General features: G+C 34.6%; 3 protein-coding genes across 3 annotated transcripts; 1 reads left to right on the top strand and 2 right to left on the bottom strand.

The window, feature by feature from the left end:
* The first annotated feature begins 182 nt into the window (after positions 1–182).
* Positions 183–2,060, top strand: LOC111282060 (glyoxal oxidase-related protein). The gene has a single exon (XM_022869979.2). The coding sequence runs from the start codon at positions 250–252 to the stop codon at positions 1,918–1,920; it is 1,671 nt and encodes a 556-aa protein (XP_022725714.2). The 5' UTR covers positions 183–249; the 3' UTR covers positions 1,921–2,060.
* A 268-nt stretch (positions 2,061–2,328) lies between these two features.
* LOC111282059 (protein NRT1/ PTR FAMILY 4.6-like) lies at positions 2,329–7,242 on the bottom strand. The gene is made up of 5 exons (XM_089760476.1): positions 7,119–7,242; positions 6,876–6,981; positions 6,512–6,729; positions 3,818–4,258; positions 2,329–3,696 (listed from the first exon to the last, which is right to left on the bottom strand). The coding sequence occupies exons 1-5, from the start codon at positions 7,119–7,121 to the stop codon at positions 2,722–2,724; spliced, it is 1,743 nt and encodes a 580-aa protein (XP_089616602.1). The 5' UTR covers positions 7,122–7,242; the 3' UTR covers positions 2,329–2,721.
* Positions 7,243–14,957: 7,715 nt separating this feature from the next.
* LOC149518630 (ethylene-responsive transcription factor ERF119-like) lies at positions 14,958–17,152 on the bottom strand. Its single transcript, XM_089760475.1, has 2 exons — positions 16,693–17,152; positions 14,958–16,554 (listed from the first exon to the last, which is right to left on the bottom strand). The coding sequence occupies exon 2, from the start codon at positions 16,333–16,335 to the stop codon at positions 15,313–15,315; it is 1,023 nt and encodes a 340-aa protein (XP_089616601.1). The 5' UTR covers positions 16,336–16,554; positions 16,693–17,152; the 3' UTR covers positions 14,958–15,312.
* Between the last annotated feature and the right edge of the window lie 1,937 nt (positions 17,153–19,089).

Below are 19,089 nucleotides of genomic sequence, written 5' to 3'. Positions count from 1 at the left end.
TTGTTAGCAGCATGCACATCATGTCCTTTTTAATCTTTCCTTTTCTCATTTCATCAAATTTTCTACTAAAGTACTAATTTTTATAACTCAGCATCACATGTTGCAATCTGTTGTTCCCTACTAAAATACCTTTACTTGTAGTAGTAATAAAATCACCAAAAATTTAAACCATCTACACCAACCAATACCCAGTTAAATCCTATCCTCTATCCTGTTCCAGCTGATCTACTCCATCAAGAACCAGCTCAAATGACATTCAAGAACCAATCTTTTCTCATCATCTTCTTCTCTTTATACTTTCTTTCCTCATTCTTGGAGCTAACTAAAGCTAACCCCTCAGTTTTCGTCACCCCAACTTCAGCTTCGTCGATAGTATCAGGAGGTTACTGGCAGCTCCTACAATCAAGCGTAGGTATTTCCGCCATGCACGTACAACTCCTACCAAACAACAAAGTTATCATCTTTGACCGTACTGACGTCGGCCCTTCCAACCTCTCTTTACCTGTCGGCAGCTTCTGTCCTAAAAACGACTGCACTGCCCACTCCGTCATCTACGACGTCGTTTCCAACACTTTCAGTCCCCTCCACGTCTTAACGGACACCTGGTGCTCCTCCGGTTCCCTCGACCCGAACGGTACCCTTATCCAAACCGGCGGATACAATGAAGGCGATCACGTGATCCGCACGTTCACCCCATGCGACACTTATGCCTGCGACTGGTACGAACTCACCACTACTCGCCTTACGGACCGTCGATGGTACGCTACTAACCAAGTTTTACCAGACGGAAGAGTCATTATTCTTGGAGGTAGAAGGGTTTTTACCTACGAGTTTTACCCTAAAGATGACTTCCTCAACAACAAGAGTTTTTACCTTCGTTTCTTGGTTGAAACTAAGGACCCTGAAGAGAACAACCTTTATCCTTTCTTGCATTTATTACCAGATGGAAATCTCTTCATTTTCGCTAACAAAAAGTCAATCTTGTTTGATTATAAAAGAAGCATTGTTCTAAAACAGTTCCCTCTGATTCCCGGAGATGATAAACGAAACTATCCCAGCACCGGCTCTTCCGTCATGCTTCCTTTGAAGCTGTCTTGGGCAGGACCTCCGGTGGTGGAGGTGCTAGTGTGCGGCGGTGCACCTGCGGGGGCTTTCTTGAAGGCGGATAAGATGAAGGTTTTTATGGAAGCATCGAGGACGTGCGGCAGGCTGAGAGTGAACGACCCTAATCCACAATGGCTCATGGAGTTCATGCCCATGCCACGTGTCATGTCGGACATGATACTGTTACCTACGGGTGATGTGATCATTATCAATGGCGCGGCTAATGGGACTGCTGGTTGGGAGGATGCCGTAAACCCGGTTCTGAACCCGATTCTTTATTTGGTTAACGAGAATCCATTTCGGAGATTTACGGTTTTGTCGGCGTCAAACATCCCGAGAATGTACCACTCCGTAGCATTCCTTCTGCCAGATGGCAGGATATTAGTGGGTGGGAGCAATCCGCATACTAGGTATGTATTCACTGGAATTTACCCGACCGATCTGAGTTTGGAGGCTTATAACCCGTACTACTTGGATCCTAAATTCAACTCGTTGAGGCCCTTCATTTTATCTGTGGAGTCGGGATATACGGTGTCGTACGGGCAGAGATTCGGGGTTTCCTTTTCGCTGTCGCTTTACAAGTGGGGGGCGGCGTTCGTGGCGCTGATATCGCCATCGTTTACGACGCACTCGATCGGGATGAACCAACGCATGGTCGTTTTGAATACGGCGAGCGTGGTTCAAACGACGATGGTTGATTACAAACTGGTGGTGGATGGACCCACCAATGCTAACGTGGCACCTCCGGGTTATTATATGCTGTTCGTGGTCCACTCTGGGATTCCTAGTCACGCCGTTTGGGTGAAGGTGATGTGATTTTTAGACTGTACAACTTGCTTAGATAATTGTTTTTTTTTTCTTTTCTTACATAATGATTTTCTTTTAGGAAAAAAGATTAAAATAGAAGTATTACCACATTGATAGCACAATCAGGTCAATAAGCTTCTTAAGCAGCTCAAATTTGAGCCTTCTTTTTTTTTTTTTATGAATTATAGTATAAAACAAATTATAATTTGGCTAGGAGCACATTTTTATCCCAAATTGTAAGCATTTAAATTTTAATTATTAAAACTAAAAGTATTACATTACATGATTCTTTTAATGATATCTTTATGCTTTTAATTTTTATTTTTCTTACATTAAAAATCATTGAATATTTTTTCCTGTTGGCCCGTTAGCTGCTGACTCCATTAACAGTTGAAGTGGTTAATGCTTCAATCAATTAATCCCTAACTAAATGATCAAGTTTATTAACAGCCAAGGCTGGTATAAAGGAAGCTAAAGACAAACCAGAATCGAGAATAAAACTAACCAAACAGGCTAAACAAAGAGCAGCAAACGCAAGGCTCAACAGGGAAAGCTAAATATCTAGTAAGCAAAAATATCAGATGCGATAGCCATCACTGATTTGAAATAGTAGCCTATTTACTGGCTTAACAACAATATTTGATAAGTACTGAGTCTGGCTTTTATGTAATTGGCAATTGGATAGCATCGGGCTGAAGTTTGTATTGCAGCATTGGTCTGAATTCTTTCTCTACCGAGATGCGACATTTAACTTAATCAAGCCAATTGCTTGAGCAGAACAAATCAACCGCAGACTTGCCCCTGGTTGTTTTACTTGGTAGGTCCTGCTGATCTGTATTTGTAGCGCATGGCACGGAAAAGGTAATGCAAGAAATTTAATGCGCTAAGAACGCACATAAGCCAGTAGAATCTCTCCAGATGGTAATGATTTATTGTATGACCAGAGAGCCATGGCTTGTGCCCTGAGTTATCAGTCAGGTTATTTACTATTGATACAATTACCGAGCTTAAATAATACCCCATTGCCAGGGAAGCCCAGGAAAGAGATGTAGCCAACGATCTCATGCTTGAGGGCGCCTCAGTGAAGAAAAATTCTAGTAACCCTGTCAAGGTGAAAAGATCCGCTGACCCCAGGAACAAGTACTGCAAAGCAATCCAAAAAAATGTAATGGGTAATGGATTGGTAGAGTCAAGCAGCCCTGAGTCAGTTGCCACTCTCTTTCGCTTAATTTCAACAAGAGCTGCCACTGCCATGGCTATAATGGAAAGAAATAAACCAATTCCAATTCGTTGCAAATGAGTGATTCCCATCTCGGTTTTTGTTACTTTCCGAGCAAATGGGATAATGAAGTGATCGTAAACTGGGGCTAGGATCATGATGAAGACCACAGGAAAAACTGGCAGGGATGCCGGTGGGATTTTCAATGAACCAAGCTTACTGTTCATAGTAGCAGCTTGTTCAACGGAAAATGTGGAGAGCTGAGCTAGGCAGCAGTTGATAACAATGGTGCAAGCAAATATGGGAAGGATTTTTAGCACAATCTTGACTTCCTCTACTTGCTGCAAGGAGCATTCAAATGCTGGGTTAGCTGGCTTGTTCACCACCGCTCTGTTTAGAAATTTGAGGCTTTCAGTTGGGATTTGATCCGGCTGCTTACTTTGTTTCGCATTGTCTTCTGCTTCCTTGCTGGTTTCAGTTGGATAATAAGGGCTTGCGGCCAGGTAAGCAATTGCATTGCGTGGACTTCTGCTCATGCAACTATTCAGCATAGCAGCAACCAAAACCTGTTGAAGTAAAACAATTACTTATTTCTTCTTTTCGTGAAAGGAATCAAGGTAGAGTGTCTAAAAGCAGGCTTGTCCCGGTGCTTATTGGAATGAATTTTCTTTAGCATCCTAAGTTTACCTTGCTAATGGTTTTAAGTGGGCTGCCAAAGGGTATTTTGTTCCTGTAAAATGTTGAGCCAACGAGGAAGATTGGGATTGACAACAATATTGCAACTGTGGAGATGGCAAAACCCCACTCCCATCCCTTATTATCTTCAATCCACACAACAAATGTTACGGCAATAAGCGCACCACATGAGAGACAGAAGATAAAGTAATTGAAGAAGGTCGATCTTTGCTTCCTTCCCTGTGGGGTACTCTCATCAAACTGCTCAGCGCCATGTGTTGGTAAAGACCCTTTTATCCCTCCAACACCAAGTGCCACAAGATAAAGGCCTATGAAAAGCATAGCTGCTTTCCCACCACCAACTTCTTGGCATGGATTGGAGGGGGTGGACGGATTGCATTCTGGAGGCTTTAGGGAAGGCGTCCGAGCTTGCATGGCAAGAATGATCAAGCCCTGTTCCAATGGCCAGAATTTGTTAGGCAAGTATAATTAGCAAGTACGCTATATATAATTAATAAACCATAAAATGTTTGCTACGCCAGTCGCCATCTATGAATTTGAATAACTTTCAGGATCAGTATCCAGCATTTCTAATTTGTTGTCTGTAAATCTTTACGAGTACCTGGCTAGACCAAGATGAGTTCAAGTCATTCATAAGAAGAATTGATGTTTCCATTGAATTTCCCTTTTCAACATGGTAAACCTGTTTTCAAGTATTTTTCAAACATAACAATGACTTTAAGTTCACCAATGCAGTAACTAGTTTAATTGTTTGAACTTGAATCCAACTTCCAGTTTTATCATGAGAAGGGCAATTCTAGGTACCAAAAAAGTGGGCAATTTTTTATTCATAGGCCATCGCTCATACATTGGGAAAAAAATGAAAACACCCTACTTTGGCTCTAGCCTCTAGTGTAAGTGTGAATTGACCGTATAAAACACTCAATAAAAACTCAAAACTGAAGGCCTTAGTAGATAGGTTAGAAGAGTTCAGTCATGGACCAAACCTATTCGCCAGTTTCCCTATCCTATTTCCACATCCAAAACCAAAAGCTGCAGCAATGCTAAAGGATAAGTGCAACATATTGGGCTGACTTGACTGACTTGAATATTCAAGAACTCAACAAAGAGTGTCCCTTAACCTCGTGTTAGCCAATAGCCACACAAAAGATTCTGGACTGCACTGTCAAAATTTCAATGAAATGTCATTGTAAAGAAGCTGGTTGTTGGCTACTTGGCTTTATAAAATGAAATGGTGCATGTGGGCATGGACCGCATGCTTCTCACTTCGATACCAGTAGCCGCACACATGGTTCATGAACTGCAGAAAATGAGCAAATAAATTCCTTTTTTATGGTTTTATCAATTTGTACTTTTGGATGAAAATCCCATTTGAACAAAGAAAAATGTTGGTATAAATGGATATGATTTTTCCTGGATGTTCTTCTTCTTCTTCGCCTATTTTCCCCACACTTACTGTACAGTCATTGGTTGATCAAAATTACCGTATTTTAGACGTAGGCCATACGAGCTTGTGGGACAAACGTGTCCTCCAGCAGCAGCCAAAGCTGCAACGATTTGACTTTCAGATGGCACGTTTCGAGCTAAAGTTCTTACCACAGAGACAATATTTTAAAGCAACAAGACAAGGTCGATGTTGCTACCTTGCTAAAACTGAGAAAAGGGTGTTTCCCTTGTCGAAAACACGACACAGAAGCTTTAAACGGGTCCCCTCCCCTAAGGCATGGGCTTTGATTGGATCCGTGCCATGACTGGTGTACAAGGGACCCAACAACGGCCTACTCAGGGACCCACTCGCCCCACGTCTGAATTTTATCTTTTATGTGCCTTTTCGCAATGTAATTGGACATAAAATTTGATGCTTGTTTTTTTTCACAAAAAGATAAATGGAAAAGGCGTCGGGTAATTCTTTGAAGGAATATGATCATTTCAAAGCCTAACTAACATAATCAAATGTTCTTGTAAGTTTTGTTATGTGATGAACGATTGAAATAGACCTTTTTTTTTTTCTTAGAATTATATATTCGAGTTTTGATTATGTGGCATTTATCACAAGGTCTCAGATAGTTGTACCTAATCAGATGGTAGATAAAATTTATATAAAGTTTTTATAAGTGAAATTCGTAAGGTTTTTTATTAAAAATAAATAAATAAAATTTTTAATATAAAATTTAATTGATAAATTGATATAATTTAATATAAAAAATAAAAAATATTATTTATAATTCAATTTTAATCGATACTTATTTAACGATAAAAATTTTATTAATATTTTTATTAAAAATATTTATTTAATAAATATATCACAATTTATTAAATTTTTTTTTAAATTTACATAATTAATCTATATGATGAGTTTTTTAATTTATCAATTTTAATTTTTAATTTTATTTACTCATTTTTCATAAAAATATTCATGAACTTCGGCTATAAAATTTCATATAAATCTTTTTCATATTGGGTGTTTCTTTGGATCTACGTACCAAAGTCTCAGGGAGCCCAACCTTTAATGCTTCCATCACTCATATTTTTGCCCGTGTGTTTTTGTTTTATATGTTTTTGTTCTTCTTTTAAAGAACTGATCTTTCATGCAAAGTCTATACCTTGGATCAAATGCATCAATGAAACAAAAATTTCACAATTTCAAAGTAGTTGATGGAGTGGGAATTTAGAGTGACTTAATACCAGAAATTCGATGAGTGCGCTTATCAAGTAGATGTGATAAGTAGTGAAGAAAGCGTCAGATAAGCAGCCTCCAAGCAATGCCAGAAGGAAGGCAGTCCCCATGAAATTAGTGACATTGTTTGCCGATTTGGATGGAGATAAGTGCATGTGCTTTGACAGGTACAGCACCAGGTTGCTGGCATTTGCCAGGTACGCCAGGTTCTCCAACACTTCCACAACTACAAACAAATTTATCATTAAAGCATATCAGAGAGTGAAAGGAAAAATAAAGTAGCCCGCGCAAGCTGACTCTTGAATTGTGTCAAAACTGAAAAGCAAAAAGGAAAGGGTGGGCTTTGGAGAATTTGGTTGATAGGTTACTAACCCAAGACAAAGGAGGCTGCAAGCATGCCACCGTGTCGGCCTCTTAAAGCAGGTCTATTCCTCCAATCCGCGTAGCCTTCCCATCTGGTATCCTGGTTCCCTCCTTCCTGTGGCAAAAACTCAAGACAAGAGGAGTTAGTAAACAGGAAAGCAATACAGGTTTCTTGTCTGTTGTTTGAATGAAGCAAAGCAAGAACAAAGAGCGAGTGAGAGGGCAACATAAAAAGAGAAAAGGGGAACCCACCATTTCTCTTTCTCTCTTTTTCTCACTCTCGATCAACTTGGGTATAAGTTGTATTGGATCTCAGTTGAGAAGAAACTTTGATTAGCAAAGCAGGATGATGACTGGTGGAGGGTATTTAAAGAGCGGAGAAGGAAGGGCATTGCGTTCAACTTGGAGAGAATGGTCTAGACTCTTTAGAAAATGACTTGGATTAATCCCCTTGGAAACCTTTTGCATTACTAGAATTCTTCTTTTTCTTTTTCCTTTTACAGTTTCATATTCTAACGAGAATTTTACTTTTTCTTTTTTCTTTTTTCTTTTACAGTTTCATATTGAATTTTATTTTTTCATTCATTCGAAGTCGACATTACTCCACAAGAAAACATAGTGAGGTAGAAATAAAAAAAAAGTTAGGTACTTATAGCTAGGTTATAATAAAAGATTAAAGATGAACATATTGTTGATCAAAAAGGCTCTAACCCAATTAAATTAACGAAAGTATAATCAAACAATCAATTAAATATATAAGAGATAACAATTTAATGTGGTTTGATTCAATCGACTTACGTTTATAGATGAGATATAAGATTTACTAGTTGTGAAGAATTATAAACATACATCAAATCATATCAATTATTCAACAATTAATACTTGTAAACTTTTTCAATCTCCTCTAATATATATTGTCAGGCAAAAAAGCCCCAACTTAATCAAGCCAACGAAAGTATAATCAAATAATCAATCAAATACACAAACAAATAATAATTTAACGTGATTTTACATCCACAAATGAGATACAAGATCCATTAGTTGTAGAGAATTACAAACATATATCAAATTATATTAACCACTTAACAATTAAACATATACCTATATGCACCATTTTAACACATATAAATACATACTCATATGCACTCATACATTATATTTATGTGAATTCTCTCAATATCCTCTAGCTTACTCACAAACATACAAATATACACATTAATCCTCTCAATCTTTTATAATCTTATGGAATATTTTCAACATAAACAAACACATATCATGTACACTCATTTAACACAAACAAATACATATTTATATGCACCAATACATCGTATCATGTGAATCATTTCAATCTCCTCTAACTCACTCACAAACATATAAACAAACATATTCATAAGACGTAAATCTTCAGTAATATTATGAGATGTCTATCACATAAAACCCTACTACTCTCGTACATCTTTTTCTCATACCTAATTCTGTAGAGACTTCATCTATTTATAACTATACAAACTTATCTATTAAAAATTTATTTTCTTTTAGAATTTTTTTTTTGCAAGTAATTTTTGTCTATTAAAAATTTATTTTCTTATAAAATTTTTTTTTTACGAGTTTTTTTATCCATCAAACAATATCTAATTAATCTCAAAAAAATCTAGTATAGGATATGAGTTATTATTCCCAACATATATTTGCCAATAAGGAGGAGATGAAGATTAGGAGGGAAGTATCAAATCCTTCCATTGTTATAAAATTGTTGATTAAAATATAATTAAGACAAAGAATTGATTCTTTAATCCGCGTACACACGATCTTTAAGCTTAGGCCTTCACTTTCAGTTCAGGAATTTATTAAGCGATGACGATGACATGAATACATAGCAGCTTAAGCTTTATACAAATACATTTGTGGCCGTCTGATAACACATGAGTGCTATTTCCCAAACCCAAAATCAATATTTACACAAATGAATGGAATCCCAGTTGCAATTTGCAAAGACTGGTTAAAAGAAGCCTTTTTTTTTTTTTTTTTTGAAAGAGAGTTTTAATCGTAAAGGAATGCTTATGTATGGAGGATGGAAAGTGAGTCAAATTATAGCTTTTTTAATTAAGGAAATACCCACCATCATCCACTTAGCCTGGCTAGTACTACGACCATGGACGGTGATCTTCTAAATTAAGCTATATAGGACCTTGGAAGAAAAATTCTTGGTTGGAGGGGTTGAAAGCTTACAATTTGCTGACTGCTTTACATGAGGATTTCTTTTTTCTTATTGGCTCCTTATCTCTATCGGCTCTAGCAATGACCTTATTTTTGTGTAATAATTTTTACATATATATATATATATATATGAAGATATGATAAGGTTTTTATACAAATTGGTTGAGTACTAAATCAAGCAGTTCTTGCTTGATCTTACAGTAATATATGTATATATATATATATATATATATATATATATATAAGTTCAATTTAAAAGTCAATGGAAATAGCTAGCTAAATCTTTTCGAATATCCTACTACATAGTTTTTCACGTAGTAAAACTTGGTCGAAGCAAGTCATTTTCCTTGGAAGGCAAGTTGAAAAATCTCTGGAGAACAGCAACATACTTCACCTGATCAAGCATATAGGCAGTTAAATTAATTTAAAGCTGAACTCTAAGCCACATTCTTTCTGCAGAATCTGTGCTAGCTGACAGCTATAATCAAATTGGTAAAAGAAGCATTTCAGTCTCACAAATTTAATTAAGATTGATCACCCAAAACCAGCTAGAAAATGCAAGTTGCATAAGCATCATAAGAACGTTTACACATTCCCTTTAGATTATGACAGGACTTTGAAAGATTATCGCCACCAATTGTAACATGAGGAGAAACTTGGTCCTTGACAAAAATTATGTTTATCCTCGTTTCACCCAAAACTTAGTTTTCAAAGCCTAATTTGTATAACACACAAATTGGTGATTCGACCATGGGCCTTCCCCCTCGACTACCAAAGATTTTGATCGTAATTGGTCAACTTGCATCCAATGAGAGGATGACACCTTAATGAATATATACGATGTCAGAAGTGACTGTTGATAAAAGACAGAATTATGCCCACCACTGAAGTTGTGTCTGAACATGTTTCGTATGATCAGACTGCAATTGTTTTTATACTCGAAGAGCTTTCATCAAAATCCTGACGACTGATGAGTTTATTCGATGCACATGATCACCACAAATTTGTTCATTTCTTTAAGCAATTTGTCAAGGTCCTTTCAATAACAGAAGTTTGATCAGACAAATGACATAGCATTGCAACATGGAAGTTATGGCCAGAAGTTGCTCATTTGAATATTTTCAGCATTAATTGTGAGTGTTGGCACAATCACTGTCTACTTATACATGGATAGAAGCACATGCAGTACTGTTACACATAACATGACATAGACGAAGTATCCTGGGTGAGACAGCAAAACTTTTGCCAAACAAGTCAAAAGGAATGGAATGTGGAAGAAGATATTTTGGTGCAGAAGAGAAAGGTAAAAGGGCGGCATACATAGTGCAATAAATTATATGCCTGACAGGAGTTGCAATTGAATAAAGTTTTTCAATGCATGAATTGTGCATAGAAACTAGGGAAGAAAGTCTACTCTATCTCACTCGTGAGGTATATAGCCACCCCCAATTGCTCGTCACATGCATTGTCGACAACACGGCTCTGCTACTCGCTGTTCACTCGTGGGTCGTAACCTTTGACATATCTATAGAAATTTTAATCCAAATAATTTTTCTGTTTCCCATCCCATCTAATATTAAAGCTAGGAAGGTATGCAGCATCTACATAAATCATAGCCCTTGATATTCTTTTTTTTTCTTTGCGCATTTAAGGTTATATCATCTATATATATATATATATATGAATGAACCTTAATTACTCCCCCAAAACATTTCAAGGTACTCTTTACTAGTTTGCAATTACATCTAGAAGGGCCTTGGGGTAGGCTTGTGGCCTAATTTGACTAATTTTTCTAGATTTATATTCGGTTGTTTTTTGCTTGGAGGGCTCTCCTTTGTGCTTTTCACATATATATTCGACTAATACAGTCACTTCAAGCCACTTTCACAATGAAGTTTCTTCACTTGTTTCATATGTATAACTTGATCAGATTAAAAGAACCCAGACTTAATTTTCATGGGTATAAATTGTTCTGCATGCCTGAGAGCCTTAATTTCCCAACAACACATGCGTTTACCCAATGAGATAAAGCTTTATAATTGATTGTAATTTTTTTGGTCAATTAAGACAAGACATTTTGTCATGTCTTAACTTGTTCAATGTTTATACTCGATTTTGGGATAAAACAAGTGTTGATTTAAAAGTTCAAACAATAAAATGATTTTAGTATCATATTCTTATTGTGAAAATTTACTTCCAAATTTGGTAAAGAAATTGTGGACACATACCTTCAATTTACAAGTTATTATTTATTTTGATTCGAAAATTTCATGATTTTATTTAAATAAAAGTATTGTAAATTTAAGTTTAAATTTATATATATATATATATATCATAGTCAAACTTCAGATTATTTCTATGTGAAATTGTAGTATTACGAACTCTCTCCGTTAAAGCTTGACACACAAAGTATACAGATTTATCGAATCACACCAAATATTAGATAAGCTCAACACAACCTATACACAAGTTATAGAATCACACCAGATATTAAAATTTTAGAAGTAATTTTTATCGTGTAACACTTAACTTCCGTATGATTCTAGAAGTGATTCCCACAACGTAGCATTTAACTCTAATTTGACTGGTAATTACTTTGAGTACCTAATCTACAAGATATTATTTATTTTGAGCTGAAAGTCTTATAATTTTATCTAACAAAAAGTTACTCACAAATTTAAATTTAAATTTTTACATATATATCATAACAAATGTTCAAATTATTTCGATATGAGATTGTGACATCATAAAAATGGGAATATAACTTATGTAAAATGAAAAGAGCATGTCTCAATTGAGTAGAATACTCACCAGCAACATTATAAACTCGATTCTAATGAATTTTAGCTCTTTTAACTTTTCTGTATTGACATGCATTTACTCTCAAGAATTAGAACATAATGACTGCAAAGAGTGTAAAAAAGAATGTGAAAACCATTGATGTCCCGGAGCTGGGGCTCTCTATTCTGGCCTAGTCAAAAGCTTTTGGGCTTATTACTCATGCCCCAATTGGCCCATGGCTCAGGTTCCCTTCATCTACAAAAGGGTTTGCTTGGGTTTGGACTCAGAGTTAGTACATGTATGACCAAACCAATTTGGTCTTCATTTCAAAAAAATACAATTAGATCTTACTTTGTTTCTTGGTTGGGCCTTTGAAAATCTGCTCCAATTTTTCATGTTAAAAAAAACCTTATTTCACCAACTCTTAACATGTTATACAAAAAATTTTGAAGGTTAAAGGTAAATAAAAATTAAAAAAAATTTCCCTAACCTACATAGTATAAAACTCTACTTATCCAATAATTATAGTCATTTATGTAACATGAATAAAAGTATAAAAATAAAAATTAGTAATTTATTTGTTAATTAAAATATTCTAGAAATATAGTTTATAATTGGAAAGGGAAAAGATCCAAATCCCCTTGCTGACAAACAAAAACTATTTTTTAGAAAAAAATAAAAAATAAAAAAGGATCTATGGCAAGCTCTGTTAATGATGGTGGAGGCATCCTAAGGGGTGCAAAAATGATGGGCCCCATGTGGCATTGCTTACAAGCTAATCAAGCAATATAATCATTTTGTGACTAAAATTATTATTATCAGTTAGCTAATTATTAACAGATATAATCAACAATCACTATAGCAATCAACTGAGTTTAATTATTTTTTATTAAATGTTTAATCCAAGTAACTTCACTTTTAAGTCATTTATCGCTTTTCTTATATATTATTAATTGAAATTAAATCACTTTAAACTAATATATAATTGAAATGCGGTGGAAATTAGGTCTAAATAGGACAAACAATAAGTCTCCAAGACATGGATTTCTAAGTCACCTTATTTTTTCAAACACTGTTAACACCACTTGTTTTTGCAAGAAATGCAGTTCTTTCCGCATCCCAAGGCATTCTTAATGCAAAATACCTAAGGATGCTCGTATATAAGTGAGTTTTTTTAATAAAAAAATTTTAAATTTTAAATATATTAAATATTATTTATTAAAGATAATTACTTAAATTAACTAAATTAAAATTTGAGTTTAAATACACATAAAAGTTTTTTTTTTTTTTTGTTTCATAGAAATTTCATTCTTGTTTCTTTGGAATTCAAATTCATGACCTCTGAATATAAATCTTAAATTCTAATTGTTAGAACATTTATTAACATGAATTTAACGTTGAATTGTACTTATAGTCGTCCCTAGCCCATAACCAAAGTTCACTTTGTTCAGATCCTTAACACAAATCAACAAAACCTTATGACTTAACTATTCAAATACAGAAGGGAACAAATGAGAAAATAAATATGCACCATGAGATAGACAAATATGGTATCCAATTTTGGGTTGGCGTGACATATTTGGGTTGGTTCCCATTAGAAAAATAATTAAATGGCTAAAATTCAAATACAAATTCAACCAATAAAAAGAAAGTCAGCCCAATTACGGTCCCTCAAATTAATTAATCTTAACGATACCAACCCCCCATAAGCCGACCAAGCATTTGAAGCCAAAATAGCATATGTTTTCCTTCTAGGCGAACTCTTCTAATGCATCCATTAGTTTTATTTATTATTATTATTATTTTAATTTCTAATTTATCCTTATATTTTTCTTATCTTACTATATATCTTATTAAAAAATATATTATACACTTAAACTCTTTCAAATCCACAACTTTTAATTACTAATTTTAATAATATACAAATTAATCTAAGAAATAATCAACTAATTTTACTTTTTTTATATAATACGTTTGCTGTATTTCGGATTTTATTCTTCAAATATTTCTCGATGATTGATTAAAGAGTTTTTATGATTGGTTGAAATTAAAAAATTGAGGACAAGAAAGTTCAATCTATGATTTGTTTTATTTGTAAGAAATTTGGGACCTTGACCTCAAAACTGTTTGCAGACCCCACAAGTGGCTGCGCTATGGCAAAATCAAATCAATTCCACTAAATAATTAATCGCCACGTCCCAATCAGATTCCCGTCTGAGTAGCAACAATGTGCAACGAATACATCGTTGAAAATTAACATGATTTTTTATTTTTACATAATGAAAATGACATTTAAATAAAAAAAATCATTTTGATATCACTACATACTGACAGCGAGATGATAATAACAATCTTCAAAAATATCGTCTAGATTACACCTATACAGCAATTCTTATTAACTTTTATCGAATCGGGTAGATATTTATCATTTAATAATAATATAGTGGTAAAATCAAGGATTTATTAATCAATCACGTTGGAAAAATGGAAGTAGCTTAAAAATGAGAACATTAATGTTACTATCAAACAGACATACCTCTAGACAAAATCGAATCACTGTAACAGAAGACATTGAAGGCGTGTTCACCAAACTCACAAGCGTGCAGAGGATAAGAAATGCAATCCAGCTAAGTCTGAAAGGAAAGGTCGTAGCGAGTAGAGAGAACATCATTTTCACCCCCTATTTGCAGATATGCTTTCCTTGACAAAAGGGTAATGAAAAATGAAAAACAACATAAGAGATTCAATTTTGGCCCATCCATTTATGGTACAATCTTCTCTACGTTTTATGAAAGGAAGTTTTGAAATTAGAAGAAAAAAAGATAGAAATATTCCAACTTTGCTTCTTCCCTCTCCACACATAAGCAGCAAAAACACAAAATCAATACCAGCGTTTCCCCTGGAAACAAAGCATTGTGTAATTTTCAGTTCCAACTCATAGATCCCCACCCTCATTTGAAAATAATAGAATTGACCTGAGAATATATACCACTAGTCAAGGGGTAGATTCACCAATGTGCCATGACCAAGTCAATTAATTAATCAAATGCTTCATCTAAAGTAAGCACAACAATATATCAACGAGGATGCAAATTATATCAAATAAAACTTCATTCCATAGATGGTAACTTAAACATGAGAGGATGAGCAAAAAAGACTATCGAAACTCTTCAACACATCAAAGCACTTTTGTCATACAGCTGAACCCCTTGGACGGCTCTGTAGCACAGGAAAACCCAAAGGATTTCTCATCCCCCAGAAGAAGAGGGCTCATTCCTCTTTTAACACAACAAACAAATAAATTAAAGTCACTCACAAAAAGAACTCATGTTGGAGAGTCCCTGAGATCTGTTCTACCTTCAACATTAATTAAAAACTCAGTTACTCGGACTCCAACCAATAAGGCTTATAATATTAAATTAATAGTACTAACTCTTAACTGCAAAACTTATGGGCAAGCAATATTGAGGGGGGGTACTTCTTTGCCAAAAAAGTCATCAGTGCCGAAATCATAATCAGGTAGCTCGCTAGGCTCGTTGCCTTCGATCCCACAAATATTGAGATCTTCAATGCTGCAATAATCCCCCGATATCATCCCAAAATCATTGAGGGACAGATAATCACCAGGCTCTGCATCTAAGTTAAGCTCTTGCGCAACTGAACTAGAAAGCAATGGATCATCAATGAAAGAGATTTCAGGCATTGGTAAATTGGCGAAGTTTGCATCAAATCCTTCTTTGTTCGCATCCCCACAATCATCATTGTTGTTTGAGACAGAAACGGATGCAGAAGTATCCATTTCGAGCACTGATGATGGCGAAGTAAGTGATAATAGACTCTGAGACTCTTCAGAAGTAGAAGTAACAGAGTTACTATTGTGAGAAGCAGCAGCAGAACATGAAATGTCATTGGTTTTATTGGAGGAAGCCGAGACAGCGGCAGCGGCAACAGCCAAAGCCTCAAATTCGAGCTTTTTAGCGTCATAAGCCTTGGCTGCATCTTCAAGGGTGTCGTAAGTTCCCAACCAAATCCTGGTTTTCTTCAGGGGATGCCTGATCTCAGCAGCCCATTTGCCCCACTTCCTTTGACGAACACCAACAGGTTTTTTGGTTTTAGCCACAAGAGCTTTGTCTTCAAGGGTTTTACTCAAAACCCTTTTCTTGCTAGTAGGGGTTTTAGAGTTACTGTCTTGAGAAGAACCCTCAGATTCAAGGGGTTTTGACTGAGGAGCCAAACCCGGAGCAGGAACTTTAATTTCACGAACAACACGCTTTCCCCTTGGGGCCTTTCTAGCAACAGTTCTCTCAGATTCATCTTCACTTGAAGATGAATCGGTGGCATAAGGATCATGAAAGATAACTCGAATTTTTCTAGTCATTTGGATTTCTTCTTCAGTCAAGATTGATAGGATTTTTTTAGACTTTTTGCAGGATTTATTTAGATTCATGGATTGTTTTCGAGGCTCTGGCATTTTTAGCAGCAAAAACGGTAAACTCACCTAAAACCCCCCTCAAAACTACCCGGAAAATTGTGGACCAATATGAAAACAAAATCAAGGAGAAATAAGAAGGAACTAAATCTGAGACTATCAAAGCAGTATCAAGTATGAGCCCCTCTCAGAAACAATAACAGATAGAAAAATCGTTCTTTTATGTGAAACCCCCCAAAGCACTCTACTCCAGAACAAGTCCTACAAATAAAATAACAAAACAAAACCGATATCAAAACACTGGAAACACTGGATTCAGATTTAAAAAATAAAATAAAATAAAATAAGAAATAAATAAAGGGTTTTTAATCTAAAGGCAGGGTTTGTTTGATGACATACCTTTTTGATCTCAAACGCATCGAAACAGTCGGGAACACAAGATTCAGTCTCTGCCTGCAGAAGCAGAGAATCATGCAAGAAGAAACCAACAAAGCAGTGGTGAACAAGTGATAACAAACAATTGAAGAAGATGAAAGCCAGAGCTGCAACTGAGCCCCAATCAAAGCCAAATCAAACTCAGCCGACATAAATCCACTAATCAGCCTCAACTTTCGAAAGCGCAACCCAAGCCACCACCAGAGAATCACAACAACAACAACACTCTCACCAAAGGCCCCCTCCGCCTTCTCAGAGATATCAAAACCAAAGATCTCTTAGATGCTGCTAGATATAATAGGAGAAAAAAGGATTACAAATCTATGGCTCTGATTTCTCTATCTAACTCTATGACATAACAAAAATCAGCTAAAATAGAGCTCAAGGTGGAGACTAAAGTGAAAAACAGTGTACAAAATATGCCAGACCAACGATGTTAACATAGAGTCAAATTTATAGGGAAGAAAGTTTATTAAAAAAAAATCATAAATAAATATTTTAATTATTTATCGAAAATCCAAAAGAGCATTTCCATTTCCCTAAAAAAAATTAGAAATAAATAAAAATAATATATTAGTTTCCTGTTGGGGTCTATCTCTTTTTCTCTCCAGTGGCTGTGGACAGACTCTGGATTTTTTTTATTTTTTATTCTACTCTTTTTTGGGTCTCTTTCTCTAATGTTAGGACTCTACTCAAATCGAATTGATATGATATAATAAAAAGTTTAAATTTGACCTCGATTTTTAATTTGATGTTTTTATTTAATTAAATTTTATTTTTTAATTTAAGTTTGATTTGTGATCGAAATTGAATTATTTAAATTCGTTCGATTAAATTTGATTAATATTAAAATAAATTCGATTTTTATATTTGATAAAAGTTTGATTATTTGTGTTCAAATTCAAATTCAAAATATTTTATTAATTAAAATAATAAAAAAAATTAAATATAAAAATTTGATTAGATTCACGAACTAATTGAATCAGATATAAAAATATTCGAATTCGATTTGATCGATAAATCAAACTATTCGAACTCAAACTCGACTCGATTATAATCGAATCGAATTCAAATTTTATTTTAATCGAATCCGAATAACTTATTAATAATAATAATATATCATTTACACATTTTCCCCAAGCAGTCAGCAATCAGGCGTTAAGGAGAATTTTATATTTATAATAAAAAGTTAATTCACCTATTTATTTATGAAAATGAAAAATGAGAACGAGCGGTCATGTGCAACCATCATCTCCTTACTAATCTTACCATGTCATACATATCATGTTTCAATGTCATATTTTTCAATTACCCCGATATCTTTTGACTAACACTTCCCACTCGCGATTGCCTCCCACGCTCGAGCCGACGATCGCATTAACTTTGGCGCCTTAAGTTTGGCCCTTCTGATGGCGTGTTGATTTGACGCTTGAGTTGTCCGAGTGGGGATAGAGGAGTTTTTTTTTTCCCCTAGAGTGTGATACATTAAAATCTTTATTCCTACACATTCAATTCATTTATTCGCTACATAAGATATTTTAAGTCACGTGAACTTTATGATATTGTTTAAGTGGTCACACTTCTATTTTAATGGAGAGCAAGATCGGCAATATTAAAAATAATAATTATTATTATAATTTTAATTTTAAAAATTTATAAAAATTTTTATATTAAATAATTTTTATTAAAATTAATATTTAAAATTAATTAATAATACGATAAATTCTAACTCTATTATACTAAAAATACAACAACATTCAAACCTAACTAAATTACTGACGTGTGAGTGGGCATCATCTTATCTTATCTTTTTTCCTTAACAGCTACATGTACACTGGGGCTAAGGCAAATTGGGAATAATAGAGATTTAAGAAAAAACAAAAATTTAAAAATCATTTGAAAATAAAAATGTTAATATACTCCCTAAAAAAGACTCTGTCATTTGGTGTCCGACGTCCGCGGCTTTCTTTTGGAAAATGAAGCCCGGCGAGTCGGCGAGGGAGGGTTTTCTTGGCGTGTACGGTATATTGCTGGATTGTCGTAATATTTGGGTCTAGAAATGTGTCAAATTACAATGTTGCGTACTTGGATTCCTTCGCTTTTACCTTTTCGCTGTTTTTGTTATAGATTTTTGCATAAAATATTGGTATTTTTGTAATTTAATGATAAAATTGAAGAATTAAGTAATCAAATCAAATTTGAGATTTTATTTCTTAATTATCAGAAATTTGGGGGATTTATTTCTATATTGTTAAATGATATTACTTGTGCTTTGCTTTATTCCCTTTTTTTTCTAGTTAAATTGCTAAATATTTTTTAAAAGGAAAATTGTATTTTATAGAAAATTAAAAATGTTTTGAC

Source organism: Durio zibethinus, chromosome 5 (assembly GCF_047325235.1).
Source record: "Durio zibethinus cultivar Kanyao isolate XHJ-2024 chromosome 5, ASM4732523v1, whole genome shotgun sequence".
NCBI classification, from domain to species: Eukaryota; Viridiplantae; Streptophyta; class Magnoliopsida; order Malvales; family Malvaceae; genus Durio; species Durio zibethinus.
This window is presented reverse-complemented; position numbering and strand designations above follow the sequence as displayed.